At 32.3% G+C, this 23,565-nt stretch overlaps 3 protein-coding genes across 8 annotated transcripts in view; all 3 read left to right on the top strand.

Moving 5' to 3' along the window:
* Window positions 1-4,401, top strand: part of LOC140044774 (uncharacterized) — a 74,114-nt gene extending 69,713 nt beyond the window's left edge. For all 6 annotated transcript variants that reach the window (XM_072089425.1, XM_072089427.1, XM_072089428.1 and 3 more), the window contains 4 exons: window positions 330-389; window positions 1,475-1,618; window positions 2,472-2,608; window positions 3,058-4,401. In XM_072089425.1, coding sequence (XP_071945526.1) covers window positions 330-389; window positions 1,475-1,618; window positions 2,472-2,608; window positions 3,058-3,088 — 372 coding nt within the window. In that variant the 3' untranslated portion in view covers window positions 3,089-4,401. The remainder of the gene's footprint in view (window positions 1-329; window positions 390-1,474; window positions 1,619-2,471; window positions 2,609-3,057) is intronic.
* Window positions 4,402-10,776: 6,375 nt separating this feature from the next.
* LOC140043987 (carboxypeptidase B-like) lies at window positions 10,777-17,698 on the top strand. The gene is made up of 10 exons (XM_072088471.1): window positions 10,777-10,844; window positions 11,261-11,342; window positions 12,085-12,306; window positions 12,743-12,844; window positions 13,324-13,425; window positions 13,753-13,863; window positions 14,521-14,611; window positions 15,301-15,515; window positions 16,499-16,583; window positions 17,310-17,698. Exons 1-10 carry the CDS (start codon window positions 10,777-10,779, stop codon window positions 17,501-17,503), a joined length of 1,272 nt encoding a protein of 423 aa, XP_071944572.1. The 3' UTR covers window positions 17,504-17,698.
* Window positions 17,699-20,826: 3,128 nt separating this feature from the next.
* Window positions 20,827-23,416, top strand: LOC140043521 (uncharacterized). Its single transcript, XM_072088046.1, has 2 exons — window positions 20,827-21,353; window positions 22,622-23,416. The coding sequence occupies exons 1-2, from the start codon at window positions 20,879-20,881 to the stop codon at window positions 23,302-23,304; spliced, it is 1,158 nt and encodes a 385-aa protein (XP_071944147.1). The 5' UTR covers window positions 20,827-20,878; the 3' UTR covers window positions 23,305-23,416.
* Window positions 23,417-23,565: the final 149 nt, after the last annotated feature.

The following is a 23,565-nucleotide window of genomic DNA, read 5'->3' as shown; positions in this document are numbered from 1 at the left end:
AAAACTCTCCATTTTAACTGCATTTTGTTTTATACTGTTAAGCGCATTGAGGTTTTTTGCATATTGTAATACAGTATAGAGGCCTCAATGGGTTTTTTTACCATGTGTTTAACAAACAATTATCTTACTATCTTGACATACTGTAAATCATGAATAAATACAGTATAATTCAATAACTACCTATACTTGACCATGGAGATGAAAAATAAAAAACATTTGTAATACATTAATTGAATGTTATTATTATAAAATTGAGACAATTACAGCATTAATGTAGACAATGACATTATTATTTATAATAATTGTAAACTTTTGCTTTTCTTTTGAAGGCTGAAACATTACAGTTGTCTGACGAATTAAAGCGAATATCATTAGAATCTGACAACAAGGTGAGAAGCATAATATAATAAAGTGAAAACAAACAGTCACAAAGGGAGAAAACTAATAGTGTCAAATTACTCACATTTGTATCTTGTTGAACATTAATCCCTCAAAGAGTTGATAAAGTTACTTCTGTATAGTTTAAATTTGATTAGAAATTATATAATAAGCTTTGTTTAATTCATAAATTATAGTATGATTATTGTAAATAATAAATTTATGTTTTACATATTGTCAGCCTGATGTACTGTTTTTGTATAAATAATAAAAATACCACATTTATATAGCAAAGTTGCTTTACATATTAATACAATAAGAACAGATATGTACGGAAGCCCGTTCGGGCCACAAGTTAACTATATTTTAAAAGCTGTTATCTGGCGGCCGCCACTTAATAATTTGTACATGTCCCGTCACGTGACATGTACGTGCATTGGATCAGAGGCGATGTTGCATGCAATAAAAGGCAGGCAATGAAATCATGATTATGCACATGCTACGACGGCAGGTTGACTAAACATTGGAAAAGGTAGGCAACCTGCCTAATCATGATTGCATTGCCTGCCTTTTATTGCATGCAACATCGCCTCTGATCCAATGCACGTACATGTCACGTGACGGGACATGTACGTCCGCCAGATAATTAAGTGGCGGCCGCCAGATACTTAAGTGGAGGCCGCCAGATAACGGCTTTTAAAATATAGTTAACTTGTGGCCCGAACGGGCTTCCGTAGATATGATAGTAAGATTGCTATATATAGGAAGAAAGAAAAATTGTTTTGCATTTATTTGATTTACGTTATTTTCCTTCAAATACATACAGTATCCTGCATTTGTAATAATAATGGTTTTTTTTATACATTTTGGAACTCCGAACTATTTTTAAAGTAGTTCTATCAGCTGCTGCTTTTTTTTCCAGCTCTTTGAGCTCTGGAAAATCCGTGAAAGCAGCAGGTGATATAAATTACTTAAAAAATGTTGTTTTTATTGTCAGTTTGATATTGATATTTGATACTGTATTATAACATTAAATCAGTTTATAAGATAATATTATGATACTTATTACCCATTTATGTTTTTCTTTATAAAACAGGATAAATTGATTGAAAAGCTTACAAGTGAACGTGATGTGGCACTGCAAGAATTAACTGACGTAACTAAAAGTACACGTGGTGTGGATGCTATTGATGGTAAAGGGGATATCCCACTATGGGAGGCTCTCAAAGGTTCATCAAAGGTATGTTTGTCAAGAGTGGCGGTCCATCCCATTTTTAAATACAGTACAGGGAGTCTCTTAACACTGTTCTAAAGCGCTGTCTACACTATGAACTTTATGTGACAAAAAAAAAAAAAATGTGCCTACATGGACAAGATGATTGTATCACTACCATATTTAGGATCACAATTTTTTTGTTAAACTGGTTTGATAGTGTAGAGACAGAGTTTAAAAAAAAATAATAATAATAATTTCACACTTAATCGATTGTTTTTCAAATCCCAAATTCTCAATTAAGAACGATTTTTTCACTGCAGCGCTTTTCAAACTGAACGTTTATTGAAAAAGAACGATTTTTTTTTTTTTGGATTTTTTTAACACCATTTTTAATGAGGGTGATCCATCCAGCTATTGCTGATCATTAGGGACCCTCAGAGGTTCACAAGACAAACATATACACAAGATGCTCTACATAAACTAAGTCTTATTACAAGTCTTTGGGAGGGAAGTAATTTGGTCCTTAGAAAAAATCCTGACATGTGACAGGACTTGAACCCAGGACCCTTGGAGTGGTAGCCAAGCACATAACCACCAAGCCACAACTCCACTCCTGTACATATGTAAATGTATGTTAGGCTTGTGGTTTTTAATATTACATGTAAAAGTAGTTGTATAATACATTAATGAATACCAAGTTTCTGCAGCATGTTGTTTAGTTTACTCAAATCCAGTCTGAGCCATAAAACTGAAACAAATGAGTGTTTTAATTAGGATGATTTGTTATCTGCAATTTCCAGTTTTGATACCAAACTCAACAACAGCCCATTTCAAGTTGTACTAAATTCTTTACCATTAATTTATGTTTTGTTTTCAGTCTGAAATCCTTGAAGTATTTCGAGCAGAGTCTTTGGAAGCAAGTCGCCAGAAGCAGTACTTGGATCAACTGTACTCTTTAATGCTGGATAATGCTCCTCAGCTCCTTGGAAACTTAGAGCAAGAATTAGAAGCCAGGTACACATTTATCTTAATCATATAAACCATCATTACACCATTGTTTTGATTGTGTTTAGTGTCATTCATGATCATCGTTTAAACTATTAATTATGTGGTCGAAATTCACACTGAAACACAAAGGGAGCTTCTGATTTGAAACAATCTTTCTTTCCTAGGAGCATTGCTTAGGACATATGTCATTGGAACAATGATATCAATAATTGACAATAAAATAAATTTAAATAGAACCTAGATCTAGAACCTACACATAACAGTTTTCCCAATTTCTCTACATGTGCACAATGAATTAACAGTGCAATTGCAATTAAAAGCCCCTATGTAATGGTGTAGGTGCAGTACCATCACATTTGTGTTTTGTCGAGAACCAACTCGTATCATCTGCATAATTTAATAATACCATTGTGTTTTTCCTATTTTATTTTTATTCACCACCTATTTTTCAACAGTGATCTATCTGGTGATGAAGAATTTTGCTGAGCAGAAAAAGAGACAAAATATGAAATAGACATCTGAATATTATTTATCAATTCAGTACAGAGTGTGGCTGTTAATCAAATATGAAGATCTTGTGCACACACAAAGCGCTTCCAGATGCTAAAAGCTGTCTTTTTTCTACATACAGTAATAAAATTAAATGCCTTGTCATGCCATTATTGAGTGTGCTTTGTTGTATTGTAAACCATGGTCCTGATACATAATTTATTGAGGCAACTGTATAAGATTTTTTTGTGGCTATACAGTATAATGTAGAATTTTAGAAAATGGTTAAAATTGCTGCCATACCTTACTGCATTGCAATAGAATCATGAAAATTGTAGATTTGTATAAAACTCTTTGACATTTTAAGAAGATCCTTTAAAAATCTTGAAGAAACGCAAGTTTTTTTTTTATTTTAAGACAAATTAAAGTTTTTTTGGTTATTTTTTGTATAGTTAGTCTTTCATTGATATTTAACCTTTTCAAAACTGTATAAGACTAACAGTCATAAAGGTTCATTAAACTATACATTTCATAACCCTCACTACTTTTGTACAGTACTGACTCTGGTATAAGCTCAACACAATATAGGGTCAAATAAAAGATGACCTTTATACTAAAGAACCATACAGGTTTGCCTGTGTCTTTTTCACTTGTCAAAATTCCAAGTATTTGCTTATTAAAACAATAATTTTTTATTTTCTTATTAAAAGCTTAAGTTTTTTTCAATTTTTGGCAAAAATATTAAATAGCACGCCCTCTGTCGCTCTGTGATTCTGAGAACTTAATAAACTTTTATGTGCATTCTTCGCTTATGACATGATCATTATCAAAAACATCTATACATGAAAGTAAGAGGGTGTTCCTCTTTGTATCTATTTTGGAGGGGGATTTATATCCCATGGTGGGCTTATACCCGCAACAGTACTGTACTAACATCAGTCAACTGTTCTCTACATGTAACCTACCTCATACAGACATGCACAGCAAGTGCAAAAGCATGTGAAAACTCCTTTTTATGTTACTCTGTTTATGTATAAATATTTTGTATAAACATGTTGATTTGTAATCAGGTATTGTTCATTGTGTACATTATTTTGAATAAGTGTATTGCATGTGTATCGTGTTTGTACAATTAATTCATTTTTAAAATAGAATTTTAAGTGCCAAATTATTAAGAATGAAATACTGTATTATAGTGTTTAAAATATCAAATAATATATAAAATAAAAGTAGTGTATAAATTAAAAAAATACTACTATTTCTATGTTTTAAATTTTAAAGAATTTTAAGTGAAATGCGGTCTTTTAATGTCCAACTACTTAATATATAATTACAATCGGGTAACTCCGTATGAAATTATAAAGACATATTCAACATGATTTTTAAAATTTAATTTTATCGTTATGTCTTCCATTGTCTATTTAATACAAATATGCTTTTCATGAGAGGCTTTAAGTATTTCTACTGTTTTGTTTTGGCTGTGTTCTGAAACGTTAATTAAAGAATGTTTATGTATATAAAACTATATAATATTATTGTATTTTATATATCTTGCCTTGAACGTTTCATATGTTTTTCAATAAAGTTAAATATTTGTTTGTTTTATATACATGTTTGAAAACAAAATTAATTTCTGATAAATTTATAAACTTTTACCAAATTTCCCACTTGTCAATTTGAAACTATTCTATTTCAGAATGAGATGACTGGACTTCACTAAAATATTTTAGTATTAATATATTATATTGATTTAATTAGTAGTTACACAATCTAAGTACTTGTTAACATAATTCCGTCCCTTAATTTTTGTCTATTAATTTTTTAATAATTCTGTCTTCGATTACATACCTCTTTTGGAACCAGAATATTTATTGCCATAAGTACTAACTGACATTAATTATTAACTATTCAACTTTAACTACAAGTGTCACACACTGTTTATTTAATGCCCCAAAAAAAATTGGAGAAAGATTAACACTTTGTGTTGACTTAAAATATCATATTTTTCTGTTTATTAAGTTTAGTTATTTTAAGTTTTAAGTATTAGGCCTACAGGGTATATTTAAGTTGTGGCTGCTATATCAGGGATTCTAAGCAGCACCTAATAGTACTTATGTTAACTTCTTTGCACTATTTAAAGGATTAATTTAATTATACTATTTTATAGTCTTCCTTTTATATTATTTGAATACAAAATATAGATAGCATTTCTTATTTATTTTTATCAATTTTCCCTTGTTTTTTTAATATAAGTTATGTTAAGAATTTTATATTTTGCTATGATATAGTTAGTTATTACTATTGTTACAATCTCAAAATGTTACCGTTTGATACTATGTAAACTATTGTATACATGTACTGTTTACTGTAAAATGTTGATATAACTAATAATTAATATTTTAATTTATGTTTTTGTCACATAAAATGTTAGTTATATGCCTTGATGTCTTAGCTTTACTTGTTTCTTCCATACTATGTGCTTAATTTCCTAAGCTCTAAGTTGTATATTTTATAAATTAAGCTTTGTATATATTTAGTTTTACTCAAATTATTGTTGAGCATGTGATCAAAATTGCAACTGATATTAGTGTTAATTGCTTTCATTGTTTTAATATATAAGATTAGAATCACTTAATTAAGGTAGGGATAGAGTTAATCTACTATGGACTTATATCAGATAACCAAACTAAGTCTTTAACCTCATGAGGTAATTTATCAATGATGGTGAAATCAAAACTTGGTTTGGTCTACAAAGCCTTCCTGCTTCCAACTAGTCATTCATTCGTAGCACTGATAAAAACATCTGGTGGTACTATAAAATAGATTATGGAGCGGCTATTCCTGAATACTAAGTATCGTAAAGTTTTAAATTTATAAATTTTAGGCTATCTTGTCAGCAGTCAATAATTAAGAGTTAATCATTTTTACTCATTTTTCAAATATATTTTAATATACTGTAGTTACTGCTGGTATCATCCAGTGGCATTCTCTTCTAAATTAGTCATTTTTTACTCTATTTCCAACTTTCAAAACAAAGTTCGTAACTTAATTTATTGTGAAATATAGTCACGAATTTGTTTTATTATTAAATTAAACTAAATGTAATCTTCTAATTGCAATTTATTTATCCTCAGATATCTACAAATATGTGACTTATTTATTGAAACAATTATTTGTTCTCAAATCTTGTGTTGACATTATTGTTTCACAATGTGCCATCTGGAATTATTACACATTGTTGGTGACTGAAGAAAACGGTACTAGAAAACACAATCTTTCTGTAAACTGCTATATTTTTATCGATTTCCTATACCCTGTCATTTGAAAATCATATCCTCCATCCCGTTTTTTAAAAGTTTTTTCTCCCATTCTTTCATTCAAAATCAAATCTTAACATCAAACAAAACGTGTTATGCAGTTTTGCTTGTCACAAACTACATGTATGATAATGCATGTTTACCCCAAAACAACCAATATGTTTTTTAATATTTTAATGTCATCTAGTTTAAATGTTTTTAAACTTAAAAGTTGTTGTGGTATCTCAATCAAATCGATTTGAAGCTAGCAAGATATTAAATTAATTGAACCAAGTAGTCTAATTGATAGATTATAGTACTTATAGTAGCCTTTTTAATAGGAATTAGAGACATGTATTATTAAAGATGTATTGTCCCGCTGAAAAATAATTTTTTACGATATTTTTTTTTAATATGCCATTTTAATGTCACATAATAGTTATCCTTTTTAAAAAAAAATTGGATCTAAACAAAATTTATTTATCTGAAAAAACTGTAATTTAAGAAAAAAAAATGGTCAAATTGGCTGCCAGCCAATGGATTTTCGGTTGAAATTAATTATTTATTATGTTATGTTATAAGTGAAAACATTATTTTTTTTACGTTTTTTTCTACGGTGGTGATTAACTTTATTGAAACTACTAAATAACCTATTCAAATCTGATTTAATTAATCTTCATTTTTCATGTTTATTGGGGGACAATACATCTTTAATTGGTATAATATCGAGAAATAGGTGGTTGTTGCATATGCAGGTGTGTATATATACGGTATATTATTGAACTATGTACTATCTATAATAAATTATATAAAGGCATGCTGCAATAACTATTTTTTGCTGTAATAAATATTTACAATTTATTCATATATATTTAGTATTTAGTTTTTGTTAATTATTATTCACTTTCTGTTTAATACTGAAAGTGTATTATTATTTCGAATCATTAATATGTATAAAGTAAACACTACTTAAGTTGAACTTTGCCATACTGTGATATACTAGTCGTGTTTTTGTTTGTTACTGTACTTTTGTTAAAATAAAGTCGTACTATAAAGCTTTACAATGCCCTAAATTTATGTTGCTTAAAGGCTCTAACCCGCGAAATTTACATAGTCCTAACTATCAACCAATCAGGTAAACCATTTGTTGAATGACGTCAAACAATTTCATCCAAACAGCCAATCAATAACATAGAACATGGTATCCCTCGCGTGATTCTGCTGTGAAACAACCAGGTAATAGTGACTCATTGGACCATGCTTTCGTCGGCACTAAGTATCTTCCATCCCATTTAATATGACATGTTGGCGGAGATGCATCCTCAATAACGGACGAATAGAACGTCAAATCTACACTCTGAAATAAAAAAGAAATGAGGATTGGAAGACAACAACATATAATATTTAATATTTTGTTTGTTATAGTAGACCTAAACTTATCATTATATTAGCAAACAGCGATGGATAAAGTTATACAGTATCAATACATATTCCACCCCTCTCAGAAGTCAACTGAAGCATAAGGGGGGTGGGGAGAGGCAGAGAAAGGGTGCTGGTGCCGCCATCTTGTAAAATGTAAAAAGTTCTGGCTTAATTCCTACTAGCCACAATATAAAGTATCATAATGACAACATACTGTGTTGGGAAGGGGAACTTATTAGAGTCATATAAACTGTTAACTACAGGACCTACCATGTCATTTTCTTTGTTTTTCGTGACGTTAAATACAAGAGGTCCTTCGTCACACTGCCCCACACGGATGGTTCGGCTGATATTCCACGGTTGTCCTGGTATCAGTGCTGGAGTTTTAGTTGTTGCTATACAACTTATATAGATAAGAATAAACTAATTAACATCTTAGCTTAATAATAATTTTAGTATTTAAATTTTGTTTCTTTACTTTCAAACTTGTTAAACTATAACGAGCAGTTCCAAAAAAAAAACCAAAAAAATCACTGTATGAGATAATATTACGAATAATTCTAAGACCTTGATAATTAAAATATAAAAAGATGAACAACGTCAAAAATGGGACAGGCTTTCAAAACGTATACCTAAAAGGGAAGGTAAAAACTGTTTAAATAAAATTTAAATGAAATAGGCCCAATACATGGTTGGAAATAGGCCTAATACATGGTTGGAAATAGGCCTAACACATGGTAGGCGTGGACGAGTATTTTGAAGAGCAAAAGATGGGATGGAATGATCATAGCTTAGAAAGTAAAATAGAATTCATAAATAAAGTATTGACAAGAAAGAGAGGGAACTATCAGAATACAATAGGAAGCCAATTCAATGCACATTTCTTTAATACATGGTTAATTTGCATACAGCACCTGTATACCACATTCCATTAAACTCTCAATGCATGTCTTGTTGTCGAGAGTATTAATACAAGCATGGAGCTAGCTCCATGATACAAGGGTGGAAGTAAAAATCTCTCCTAATGTGCAAATTGGCTATTGTTTTTGTACGCTGTTTTTGTATTCTAACGACCTACACTGTGTATTATAGGCCTAGTATTTAAGAGCCTACCTATTCCAGGTATGGTTAACAGCTACAAGAAACGTAACAGAAACTAGTTGTTTCGGTTCACCTAACTCTGCATTCGGCAAGCCATGGAGAAAAAGGAAAAAACACAAGCTGAAGAATCTATCCATTTGTATAGCAAAGGTTAGTGAATTGAGTACATGTAGATTAAGGTTATGCCGGGCTAATTGGGGAAAAATGCACCTTGCCCCGTAACAAAGTGTACATAGGCTTATAATATTGTTATAATATTTTCACTGATATAATTTTAATCTGTAGCCTAACATGGACATTTCATCTTGTTTGATTACTGTGAACTATTTGTTTGGAGAAACGTATAATATACACACGTACAGTCACGAAGTATAACAACAGTAATTGGTGTCAAATACTGGGCTATAACATCTAGCCTAGTCTACACTGCAAACTTTACTTAAACACAAGTTTTCCACTGTTTATTACAGTGTTTTTTTCGAACACATGACTACAAAGACGTATTTGTTTCGCGTTTACAAGAGCCTTAACAAACTATTTTGAAAAGTTGTCGGCAGTTTGCCAAAGTATGATTAGTCTACTGGCAAACTCTTTTGTAAAGCCTTGTCTACACTATTATCGCTACCATTTGTGGGCACATCACATCATTGAGTTATCAAACATAATTCTATTTTAAATTATCTTTTATTGATGCAACTTATCGTATTGACCGAACATTGATAAAATTAACAGGTGGAGGTAATCACCTTTATTAATTAGATAGTGGAAGATAAATAATGATGATATTCTACAGACAATACAACAATGTCGAATACTCCCAGATATCAAAAACTGTATTTGTAATAATAATCTTTTAAACATATTGTGTAATTCTAATCCACCTGGTAATTTTATAAATTCACAATGATCATGCTACATGTATAAAGTTGTTCGTAGATAAAAAACTTTGTATTATCATAGATATGATTTTATGTTACTCGCATGTCTCGAGTGAAAATTCAACTTTAAAAGCAATATATATATTAGAGCTTCTTTGACATACGTATAATAAACACATGTAATTCTTTACCTCTAAACTTTCTTTGAAGCTCACATTTTTAAACGACTCGCATATAAACTATGAGAGAAGGTAGCCTAACGAGCAATACTCCTTGTCTCCACATTTTACTTAAAGGTAAACCTTACTTAATACCATGTTAAAAGTGTGTATCAGAGCCAACTCATTGGTCAGAAATTTTAGTAAGTGTTCTGTCGATATGAAATGTGTTATATTTAGAACATACGGTGTTAAATGTGTGCAACAACTTAGCGTACCTATGCGATCTCTTCGGGTATGCTACCATAGTGGGTTAAGAATGTTGTTGCAAAGGCCTCCACATTGTAGTGCCAGCTTCATGTTTACGTAATGTAGAATTCAGTCTTTTTATGAATGTTTAAAAATAGGGATACATGGTCTAATGTGTAGACACAATGCAAGTGAAAATGTTTTAGTCACGACTTCAGTAGACAATATCTGGGGAGTCAAGGATGCTCTCCAGATGGAACTTATAGCATCCTGGAATCAGAGTGCGTCACATTGCACTCATACTTTATTCCAAAATAAAAGATTGAATTGGATTGAATTGAATTGAAAATTCATTCCATACCATATGCTTTTTTTCTCATGAAAATGTTGACGTCTGAGTACAATAATTTGTACAAGATAAGGTTGAATAAATCGCCGGGGTAATCGAAACTATAGAAAGTACAACGCCAGTATAACGTGTATTGTCTGCAAAAGCTTTTCAATAATACGCTGTACCCCGGGTGCCAGATTAGTATATATTTGTAGGAAAAACCAATGAATTGATCAACGTTTTTGAAACAATGATTCGCTGTTTGTGTTTGGCGTTTCTCGTTGCGGCTGTTGCGGCCGAGAAAGTAAGATACGACGGGTAAGTTTGCTCATTTTATTTTATTGATTTTGTCAATCAATACTTTTCCTTAATACGTATTATTATCTTAAGGACGATAAACTAATGTTAATCATGAGTTTCCAGTCTGCAGTTCATTTCCTTAAATATGTAACTGTGGCTTGATGTGGCATTCGGTAATTTACATATGTGTCTGTACTTTTACACCATAAACAATATGATGATATCTATCAATCCCCCAAAATGTATCTAAACTTTATACTGCAGATTACCTAATGTTTGTTAGATTATGTAACTATTAATCAAAATATTTTATTACGAACAAGTTTTATATGAAAACAGGAAGTGTATATAGGCCTATTAATGTTAATACGAAATAATATAGGCATTATGAACCATATTAGTAGGTCTTAAGCTTTGTTCTGTTATCCTGTCAGGTATCAAGTGATTCGTATTACCCCTCGCGATGAAGCAGACGTGGAGTGGATACACCTTTTAGAAGAAAGATATGAAGGAAAAGTAAGAATTATTACACAAAATATTTATGGTTTTTATTTCAGATTCCCTATGAAACTTGGCTCCCCATTTACCCACAGACATTTAATAGTAGCTTAACTGCTATTGCTATAAAGCACATCAGGTCAGGATTCACAACTATGGATTGTCTAGAACCGTTGAACCCACATCCAGAAAAGCTAGAAATCATTGTAATAAAATAGGCCTACAAATAGCTTCTATCCACAAGAATGTGCTTTTTGTAAAGAGTAGAAATATGGCGCAGCACTTATAATAACGGAACACAATATTTTGATACTATACCAGACAAAATTCATTAAGGCAATCATTTGGCTGAGTTTATGAGAATGTATCTTTGAAACATGAAGAACGTTGTTTAACTCTTCTTTCTTGATACATCAATCCAATATTGACAATTGTAGCGCAATGTTATCCGTTGCCGTTTATAAGATCAAAAAATAGTTTGAACTTGTACACATACGTTTGTTTTATGTCAAAATGTCAACATATGTATGTAGAAATTTCGACATTTATTATGTTTTTTATTGTGTATTTATTTGTATGTAGAAATTTTGACATTATGTTTTTTGTTGTTTTTTTTTTGTGTTTCTATTTCGAAATGTCTATATACATATGCCGACAAAAACATAGCTATATATTATTTCTATTCATGTGGCCGGATTAGGCTTTCGTAATTTATACATACTAGTAATGATTTTGGTTTTATTTTTTGTTTTAAATATAGTTTGACTTCTGGCAAATGACCCGTGTTCTTGAACGACCTATAGACATCATGGTTTCGCCAAAGTATCATGATCTTCTGCAGACGTTGCTGAACGCTCGTGGACTTGATTACGTAGTTCACATCCCGGATGTCCAAGGCATAATTGATAATCAGTTCTCGGCAAAAGGCATTTTGGATGGAAACAACGGTTTTGATTATTCCAAATATCATGCCTATGAAGAGGTAAGTTGCAATATTTATTTATTTTAACCATGGTGATTCTTATTTTATATCTCCATATTGTCCATTAAATTTCTTTTTAATAGAGAAAAATAAAAAAATTTCTAAAAAGTTACCTACATACTGGATTTACAAATAAGTATTGGCCTAGACCTAAAAAGTAAGCACTTATTAAACACCATGGTAAATATACGTGTGAAGATTGAATAGCTCTGATGTTGATGGACGTTAATAATGGCGAGAAAGGTATGTTGTTGTTGTTGGTGGTGGTTGTGGTGGTGAAAGTGATGATTAGATATGAAGACGAGTTATGATTAATTAAGGTTATGAAGAACATACAACGGTAATATTACCATGACAATAATTAATATTAATTAGGTTGATAATGAAAGGCACTCAAACAAAATACTAACATTCATGTCATATTTATATTTCACAGATAAAAGAGTGGGTTGCAGACATTGCAGCCGCACACTCCAACATTGCCGAGTCTTTCCAAATTGCTACATCTAGTGAAGGACGTGAGATCAACGGACTTAAGGTAGTAATGCTTTAATGATAACAATTCAATTCTTTTAATACATACATCAGAACAAACTGAAATTCATATTAATAGAAAAAGAAGAAAACAAAATACTTTTCAATCATGCTATTGAAGATTACGTAATTATTACGTAAATCATAATGAAAGAGACATTTCAATGAATATCATTAATTATTTCGTTCATTTGGTTTCTTCTTTATACTTGTGGACCTCTCAATACAATGTTATTCTAGATAATTGAAGGAAGGAGGGTCTCTGATCAACATAATATTGTTGAATAGTGTACAAGGCCAATGACTTCAGTAACTTAAAAATGCAAGTAATGCGGCACAACCCTTAGCCTATGTACAGAAGGGTCTAAAGTATCAGTAAACAGCCCGTCACATCTTGGAATTTCTTGGCGCCTTTTACATATAATTTTACTTGTCTGTTCACATTATTGTAAATGGTGATTTTCTTTATAAATATATATTTAGATCGGAAAAAAAACAAGTGGTAAACCGGCTGTTTACTTCCAAGGCGGTATCCATGCTCGTGAATGGATGTCTCCCGCTACGATCATGTATTTCACTAACCAGGTACCGTATGTGTTTGAATTTAATAATTACAAAGAAATAAAAATGAATGCCGAAGTACTATTTTGGTCTTCGTTAATGGACGTTTTCCAAAAAAATGTTTTATTTTATGAAACATTTAATGGAAATATACTGTTAAATATATAAATCCAAAGGCGTATTACTGAAAAATGATAATGATGTGGATATCAGTGACTGGATCTCAATGGAGATGCAAAAAAAGAAAAAGAAAAGAAAGATCGAAGGGTTTATTAGATTACCTTGAATAAACAAAGATCAGGCTTACCTGTACGTTTTATAATTATGAATATTTTACATTTAATTTTGTAGATGTTGGAGACATACGGCAGTGATACTGGAGTGACCGACATGTTAGATAAATTTGACTGGTATATTGTACCATCATTAAACGTTGACGGATACGTCTACACATGGACAAACGTAAGTTAAACCTATTTTCAATTTTCGACGATCAAGCATTACGTCATCGTTCATCTGCGTAAAATTATGAATTCGATTTCAATTTTTTTTTGTTTTTTTTCAACAATTGTACACCCCAAACTTCAAATATGCATGTCTGGACCTAACTTAGAATCGACCGAATTGGTTCCATAACAATTGGCCAACCAAACTCAGCGCATGTGATTAGCTGCGCCTTCATATGACGTCATAAGGCCTTAGGTCCTTCTAATCGTCGGACGTTTAAACAAATCAAAGATATGTATTAATTAATTGATCATTGCATATATTGGGTGTATTCATTTATATGAACAGAATTGAAAGAGAAACATCATGTACGCAAAACCGGGAAGAAATATAAAACAAATGACTGAACTGAGACATTAATGATAATGATATAGTACAATTTCTCTTAATATTTCAATATTATTGGTTTTTACTTGCTAAATTAGGCCAAAGGCATTAAGCTCACCATAGAGAGATTATACCATCGGAAGTGATTATGAATAGATATAATATATACATGGCTGCAGTCGCGTGCTCAAGTTAGTGTTTACCGACCAACCAACCGACCGACCGACATAGTGAGCTGTAAAAATAGAATAATAAAGTTTAAATATTAGGCCAATTTGTGTTTAGGATCGTATGTGGAGAAAGACCAGACGCCATGAATCCGGCAATATATGTACAGGAATCGACCCAAACCGAAACTATGAATACAAATGGGGAGGTGAGTTTATTATTAGTCATATTTATATTTTATTTTATAGATGTATTGTCCCCCAAAAACACTAAAAAATGAAGATTAATCAGACTTTAAGTAGGCCATTTTGCAGTTTTAATACTGTTATTCACTTCTGAAAAAAATTAGTTATTTCATTCATAGGATGCAATCATTTCATTCTATATTTTGTGGAAAAAATCTGAATCTATCCTTCTGCCACCAATAACAGATTTCAACCTTTCATATAAATATTGTAAAAGATTTTATGAAAAAGTTTTTTTGTAAAATCAAAACATTGCTTTGATAACGAATTCGTTAACCATTTTTCCTCAAACAAGGCCATATAGATGGCTGCAGTCACGTGCTCAAGTTAGTGTTTACTGACCGACCGACCGACCGACCGACATAGTCAGCTGTAGAGTCAACTAAAAATCAACCTATATTTTGTCGTTTACAAAAAAACCCACCGTATTGATAATTATGCTGGCAAGCGACCGTATTTCACCAAAAATACAAATTTCACTTAATTTAATAAATTTAATAGATTTTTTCCATAAGTTGAATTTGAAATTTGTTTATTCTAATTCTTTACCTCAGCCTCAAGACAATTTTCGATCCAGAATGCTTGAGGAAATAAAATACTTTAATTGAATAATAGTGAATACTGATTTTTGACGACTGTTTTCTACTTTCAGGGGCTGGTACTAGTACAAATCCTTGTTCTGACGTTTACCGTGGTTCCGAACCCCATTCCGAACCAGAGCTTGCTGATAGCACTAGTTTCCTAATAAAAAAAAACAAAACACAGGACTTCCATGTTTTCATCGACTTTCACGCCTACTCTCAACTCTGGCTAGCTCCTTGGTCTTACTCAAAGACTGCTACATTGCCATCACACACTAAAGATCACGTGAGTTTAATTTAGGCATAACCAGAGAAGAGTTAAATTCTCTTCCCTGGAATAACTAACATGTTGTTTGCGATGTCACGTAGGCCTAGGGTAGCAGGCAATATTCCACCCTACTCTTATCATCTTGTAAAATTAGAAATGTTTACTTTTGGTTGCCGTGATCGAGTATTGGTCTAACCTGATACATCAAAATATACATGTAATTAGTATCCGATAATATCAATTGTTTATAGATCTGACTACGCACTTATGTAGCCTATAATATTTAGACCGGGCTGGCATGTTTCGATGTTTTTTATAAGTCAATATAGTTAATAGATTAAAGATATATTGTCCCCCTGAAAAAAAATCTTTTTGTTAAATATGTTTTTTTAATGCCAGATAATAAATAGTTGGTAACTTTAGATAGAGAAAAAATAGTCAAATCGTCTGTCAGACGGTAAATTTAACAGTGAAACCAATATTTGTGTGTATTTTTGTTGTAGATGACTTTATTAAAACTACACAAAAAAAAGATTTTATTAATCTTTCTTTAGATATCCAACTTGCTTCATCTTACTCTTCTTTCACAATTTGCTCAACAACCGTCTTCTTGTTTAGTTCCCTTTTCCTTCTGAGATGGCCAATTTAATTTAATTCATTTAATTTTTTACTAATTTGCTTGTGCTTTATTTTATTTTGTTTATCTTTACAAATACTAATTATTTTAATTTGATTTTATTGTTACATGTTTTTGTCTCGTCATGTTGTATTTTTGTGAGGGTCCCTAATGATCAGCTTCGGCTCGATGGACCATCCTCGTAACATTTTGTTGAAATTAAAAAAAAAAACTTAATTTGTCATGTTTGTTGGGGATAATACATATTTAAAAGAAAAAATGAGGCTATATACATTTTTCCAAAAACAGTTTGTTTAACTTATGGAATGAACTATATAAAAATATGTTTAGACTAAGCAGGTTTGATTGTATTCTTGATAAATAGGATGCTATGGCTAAGGCTTGTACAGATGCTCTGAAGGCCGTCCATGGAACCGACTATGATTATGGGCCTTCTGCAAGAAAACTATGTAAGTAACTTCTTCTGGTGTTGGAGGTCGCAGTGTACATACTTGACTCGTGTGCACTTTAAAGAACCTAACTCGAGGTTATACAGTATACATATCTGACTCTTGTGCACTATAAAGAAGAACCAATCTTTCGAAAGGGTAGTATGCACTCTGGTCCATCCTGTCGACGAATGAGCGCCATTTCGTGGCAGCACCCGACCCAACGGGAACCTTAGGAGAGAAGAAAATTCTTGTATGTGTCGTGCACGCGTGCGAAATAATGCTTGGTTCCCACTAGGGACGCAACACAAAGACGTAACGCAAGTGAGTTGACCAATCACAATTGATGGATTATTCGAACTTTCGCTGGTCATTGGTCAAGACGCTTGCGTTGCGTCCTAGTGAGAACCAAGCTTTATTCAGCTTCAGACTGTAAGACGGAAGTTATTCCATTTACGTTGCCTAAAATGTAGCCATAATTATTAACTTTCGTCGTTACCCTTTTAGGACTTTGCATAAGTGTGTTTGCTGTGAACACACTTTGCCGTTTTATTTGAAACTTTTGGGTATTAAATTTATGAATAATTAATATTAATCGATACAGGTGACCGATGATTGGTTTTTGAGTGCATGGCTATGACATTATAAAGAGAAAAGACATTTTGGTTAATTTAATCACAGGATTAAAATAGTATATAAAACCTATATTTACAATTTCTTCAAAAATCCAATTATTTCCTTTTACAGATGCCGCTTCAGGATGCAGTGCAGACTGGGGTTATGAAACGCTTAGGGCCAAATATTCATACGTTATTGAACTGGGAGATACTGGCACTTACGGCTTTCTCATGCCAGAAAGCGAAATTATCCCTTCCGGAGAAGAAAACTTTGCAGCAATCAAGAAACTTGGAGAAAAGATTGTTAAAGAGTTTGCTTCTTAATGATACTTTCCAGAGACGTAAGTGATTGAACAATCACAAGCAATGGATTATTTGAACTGTCGCTTGTAATTGATCAACACGCGTTTGCGTTGCGTCTATATGTCCTTGTGTTACGTACGCTACGTCCTTGCGCATCGTCTTTAATGGGAATTAAGATTACACACATGAGATCATTTACTTCTGTGAAATGTTACCTTCAATCAATAAATAATATTAAGCAAAATCAATATTGTGTATTTTGTGTTTTCATGTAGACAAACCTTTTTCTAATTATTATAAGTTCAATATATTCAGTGATGTCATCAAATAAGTACAGTACAAAAGTACAGTAATATGATTGCAAGCAAAAAGCATAATGACGACTGATATAAAGCACAGACTGCATGTTCAATGACAATTATATTACATCGCGTGTAACACTCGTGCATTTCGCGAGGACAACATCTATTGTTATTTTTTATTTATTCATTTATTTATTTTTATTTAACAACATATTTATACAGGATAAAACACAATCAAGTAGAAATAAACTTGTTTTGCATTGTGGTCCTGTCGACAAAAACGGATACAAATTTAAATCTAATACAATTACAATTAATAATAAAAGCAACAAAAATTATAAACTGGAAGTTAGATGTTATGAAAAGAAATGAGATCTGTATCTAGCTTTAAAGGACATAATCGTGGGTGAATGTTTTATATCAGCTTGCAAGTCATTCCATATTTTTCCGCCTGCAACTTTAAAAGACGAATCCATTTTGCTGCGGGTATAATGTGGTATAACAACATTTAAGTTGTCTACTCCACGCGTTGAATGGGCGTGTACATTCCCAGTTAGTTCAATTTCATTTGTCAATCTGGTTGGCGCAAGGCCGTGGATACATTTATACATTAGACTAGCTAGATAAAAATCTCTTCTCTCTTTTCTTTGTTTCACATGTTTGTGCGTCAGGCGAGAACACGGTACCATCATATACCAAAGAATTAACCAGAGTACATTACATTACTGTTCAGATCATGATGTAGCTTTCTATAACATCATTGGTCTAAAATAAACAAAGTGTTGTGATCCGATAGTTTTACCGAAGAATTTCCCATTATATTCATATTTTTCAACGGTTAAGAATATTTTGCACCTATATGATTTAAACTCTATTATTACATTCACATTTTTGGATGGTTATGAGGAATTTACGGTGTATTGTTAATGTGCCTTATGTTATATATATTATTAACTAGGCTTATGGTTTTAAGTTGTAAATTTGAACAGTACAGGTGAATTGATCAAACGAGAAAAAAATTGGAATGGGTTTTCTTTTGTGTTAATCTGCTGTTTATGTTTAACCTGTTTTTTGTTAATTGATTAATAGTGAAAATGATTAATAACAAAATGAAGAAAAAACCGTGTAGTTTTCTATAGATATTAGATATTGAGGAGCAGTATTATTACCTGGCCCTAAATAAATAACCATATAAAATAACTACTGCATGATATAAACTTCAGTTTGGATGAAGATTGTTTTTTTATATCAATAATTATCTTAAATTTTACAGAAATTAGAAGAAATTCAAACCACCCGGTGATATAAATAAACAAGGAAGATGAGAAAATCTGCGAGAATAAGGGTGTTATAAACGGGAAGGCCCCATTGTTAAATCTGCATATCAAGCAGAAGGGTTCGAGTTAGAATCGCGCCTTTTTCAAAGTGCTACTGTATGAAGACTAAATAGTGTGAACCTTGAGCACACCTTTGGCGGCGAAGTGCGCTCTAGAAATCTGTATATTATTATTATTAATATTAATGAGTAAGTTCCGAGCGTTTTCTTTATTTCTTTATTTCTTTATTTCTTTATTAAAAAAAAACCAATTGGCAGCAAATCTGCTGAATTTGCATGGTAAGGAAACAATATACATTCAAAAGACTGTTTAAGACAGTGAAACCGTAACTGTAGCCATAATTAATATCGGCAAGAGTTAGAGCCACCTCGTTCTGTTGGTAGGACTATCCACTGGTCCAGTAATAACACAAAATGCTCGTGTGCACCTAGTAGGCCTACATCTTTTGAGACGATTATGAGTTACCTCGGTTTACTAGTTCACACATACAGCCACTTTCACACTATTTCTAGTAGGCATATAAGTTGCAAAATCTTCAACTCGTTGAAGGCGGCAATTGAGAGATGGTTATTGTCATTAAGGTACCGTTCACACGTCCGTGAACCGTTCAATTATTTATAGGCCTAATTAATTTATTTATGAATTTAGCTATTTATACGAACGGCGAAAAATAGATTTTTCTTACATAAAACAAAATAAATGAGAAATGTTTGGACTACAATAGGATAACGTATGCGTCTTTGATAAACATGATACAGTTTGTTTCTAAATCCAATCAAATGACGTCATGATCAATAACATCGACATCATGCTCTTACAAATCGTGACGTTATTTTTTATCAAGGCAGCATGAATGGCCATCCTATAGTTTTCCTCCGCCAAGGAGGTATATGTAGTCGATCGCGCTTGTCTTGTGTTTGTTTGTTAGCAGGATTACTTAAAAAGTAATTACAAGATCTTTTCCAAAATGATATTACAAATACAAATAGATATGTGGTCAAGGCAATCCGGACCACGCTCCCAATTCTGGATCACTTTTTAGTATAATTTTCAGACCTCCTAGTGTTAAAAGATAGGACAGAATTTTCAAAAGCCCGGCGAGCAGTCTTAAAATAACAAGTAAACTGAAATTGCGTTTCCCGAAAACTACTTGTCCAAGAGGCAAGAGTTATTATGATTTGTAATTTTAAAACATAAATTGATTTAATTTACAGGTTTTTTGATACGAGTAGTTTTAAAAAACCTATTTCTTTTCAAATTCACCCGTATGTTTTTGGCGTTGCTGTTCTGCTGTTAGTCAACAGAATCTATTGTTAGTTGAAAGGCTTGTTACATAACCTGGTTACATAACCATTACACCAAATTCGCATACACATGCTTGTAGTGAAATTAGCCTAAATCGCACACAGCATTAAGACACACACAAATATATATAATTTTTTTTTCCCGGAGAAATCTTATGTAGGAGAAGTTTACAGTAGGTGGAGGTATGCACTCTCTGAGTGGCTTTCTTTTTTTCGGTTTGGAAGCGCGCGTTGTAGGCCTACATTTTCCATAGGCCTACATCGTTACATAATGTACTCTCCGCATAAATGACGTATCACTTTAAATTACCACGTTTTGTCTTGTCATTTGCAATTGTATTAAACCTTGAACTTTTTACTGATAACATTTAAACTATATATCAGCTGATGCCACGTTTAAATATAAGCTTGATATTCTACTGTTAAACAGTGCAAATTAATAAGACCGTAAGCATGTTGTATATTGTTATAGTGAGTGTTATTCTGTGCTTGGCTCAGGGAAACCAAAATGATCCGCATGTTTTTCCAGAAGAAGGTCCATTTGTCGAAGGCTGGTACGCTCGTCTTGTTGATGAACATATGCAGCAGTCTTATGGCGTTCTTTTCGGGCGTGTACTTAACTACACAGACACAGAATATCCGTTAACCTATCTCGGAATTCTAAAAAGCAGCAACTGTACTGGATCTATCTCGGCAAAGGAAGCATATCCCGATTTGAAAGATATATCGGTGAAGTTGAATGGAACGAAAGAGGTCGATAGGAACCCTGCGTTTTACAGTCCACCGCCAGCAAACTTTATATGGAAAGCTACACAGAATGGGTATTTCAATGTTTCAGAAAATCAAACGAATTTTGATTTTACAATAGAAGAAATTCGTCTTGAGGGGAAATTTGGAAAACCGACATTTTGGAAAAGTGATGGCACAGGTAAAGATCTCTTAAATATTTTTGTTAGTGTTTTCAGTACATTTATAAAAAGTAGTGTAGCATTGACTTCTTTTTACCTCATTTTGTGTTACCATCGCATAGATGATAGAAGATCGTACAGAAACAGCAATGTGTAGCATTATAAACGCAAAAATTTCTAATGAAAAAATGTAATTGTTGTAAATTGTAAATAATTGGAGCTTGTTTGTGAAAAAAAACAGCATTCAAACCACTGTGACTAATAAAGTGACAATGGCATAACTGATTTATATAGGCATCATATACGACATAATCGCAGCTGAATGTGAGGCGTAACAGTTCCAAATTGATTGTTCTAAATAGTAATACAGCAGGGATAGGCTACAAGGCGACGTATTTTTCAAACAGCGAGCAACAAATGACAATTAATTAATTATATTTCAAGATTCAATTTATTGTCACATAATATTACTTAGTGGAAATTTATTTTCCTGAGCTTACAAACAGAGATACAATACAATTTAAAACACAATATATAAAAACGTAACACCTTAACTAATTATCTCTTGAAAATGTACATTATATAGACAAGCATATGGGAAATAAGAGTCTCTAAAACGGTTGGATTTAACTTTGCATTGCCGAATTTTACCAGATATATTAAAAATTACAATACTATTTAGTGGATGAGTCACATCTTTAATTATCCCTTCTAATTTATTAAGAGCCGTTTTATCACAAAGATTACCTATACTTTCAAATTCTACGCCAATTATTTTATATGCTGCTTTAGTTATTTTAAATATTTGTTTTTCTTAGTTAATTTTAAATACCAGGCAATACAACAGAACATAACAGATTTGATTACACTTTGGTAAAATAGGAACAGCGTATCTTGTCAAACATTAAATTTCTTCAGCTTCCTAAGAAAAAATTGGCGTTAACTAGCTTTAGAATAGACACTTTGGGTATGCTTGTTCCAACTAAATTGATCGTCTATAGTTACACCCAAGTATTTGTACTCTGTTGTTCTAGATACGCATTCATTGTTAACAATGAATTGTTCTATATCTTTGTTGTTTCTCCAAAAGTCAAAAATCATTTCTTTAGTTTTCTTAGCATTTAAAATAAGATGATTGTCAGAGTACCATTTAATAACATGCGTGACCTCATTTCTGTACGCAGTTTCATCATCATTAGTTATACAGGAACTATCAAAACATAATAAATATTTGTAGTTTATACATTTTTTCTTCACACGTAGGTATGTCTTTCATTTTTAACTTCAGGTCCTGAAGGCTGGCTTGGTAAACTACCGTTTCTGCCTCTGCATTGGTTTGTGTACAGTCCGTATACGTTCGGTCAATACACGTGGACGAATACATCAAGTGGTGAGACAATCCACGGTTCTGCGTTTATGCATCAGGAGAAGAATTGGGGTGAAGGTTTCCCACCCGCATGGGTCTGGACTCAGGCCGTCAAACCAGGTGCTGCTGTTTCTGGTTCATTCGGAGTAATTCAGTTTGTTGGTTACGTAGATATTCCTGCTCATTTATTTGGTTATAGAAACTACAACAAAAGCATTGAACTAGACCTCCGAGTGGACAACTCGCTTCTTACTAATTCGATCGATGGCTGTAAAGGAATTGCATCGTTTACCATCAATTCGATTTATTATCGTGTTGTGTACAATGTTACCGCCCCGGTAGCTACTCTTGGTACCTGTCTTAGAGGGCCGACGGCGCAAGGGTTCAAACCAGTTCTTGTTGAAAGTTATCAAGCTACTACAATTTTGAAAATCTACAAACGCAAATCAATTTTTCAAAAATTTAGCGAACAAGATGTTATTGATCAGCAGACATTTCAAATCTCTGCTCTTGAATTTGGTGGGCGTTACCTTTGTCACGAAAATCCATGTAAGCAAAAACGAAACATAAATTCATCTTATATATATCACAGAATACTCAAATAAAATCATACTTCGAGTGAAATTCGAAATTTTTCTACTTTTGCTGTTTGTTTTATAATAACTGGTTAAGGGCATTTTCAAGAAAAATTCTGTAAATGTCTTTAGGAATGTAAATGGAGAGTAAACATTAAAACACACACAGTCATGTTTTATGATCTGTAATTCAGTTTTATTTGAAGTGTCTATAGTTTAACAAGAGAAAAATAATAATGTAATTTAATTGTAGGTATGATGCGTATCCTAAATGGCCCACAAATACCATGT

This window comes from Antedon mediterranea, chromosome 3 (genome assembly GCF_964355755.1).
Source record: "Antedon mediterranea chromosome 3, ecAntMedi1.1, whole genome shotgun sequence".
NCBI lineage: Eukaryota > Metazoa > Echinodermata > Crinoidea > Comatulida > Antedonidae > Antedon > Antedon mediterranea.
Note: the sequence above shows the minus strand (reverse complement) of the source record. Positions and strands in the feature narration are given on the sequence as shown.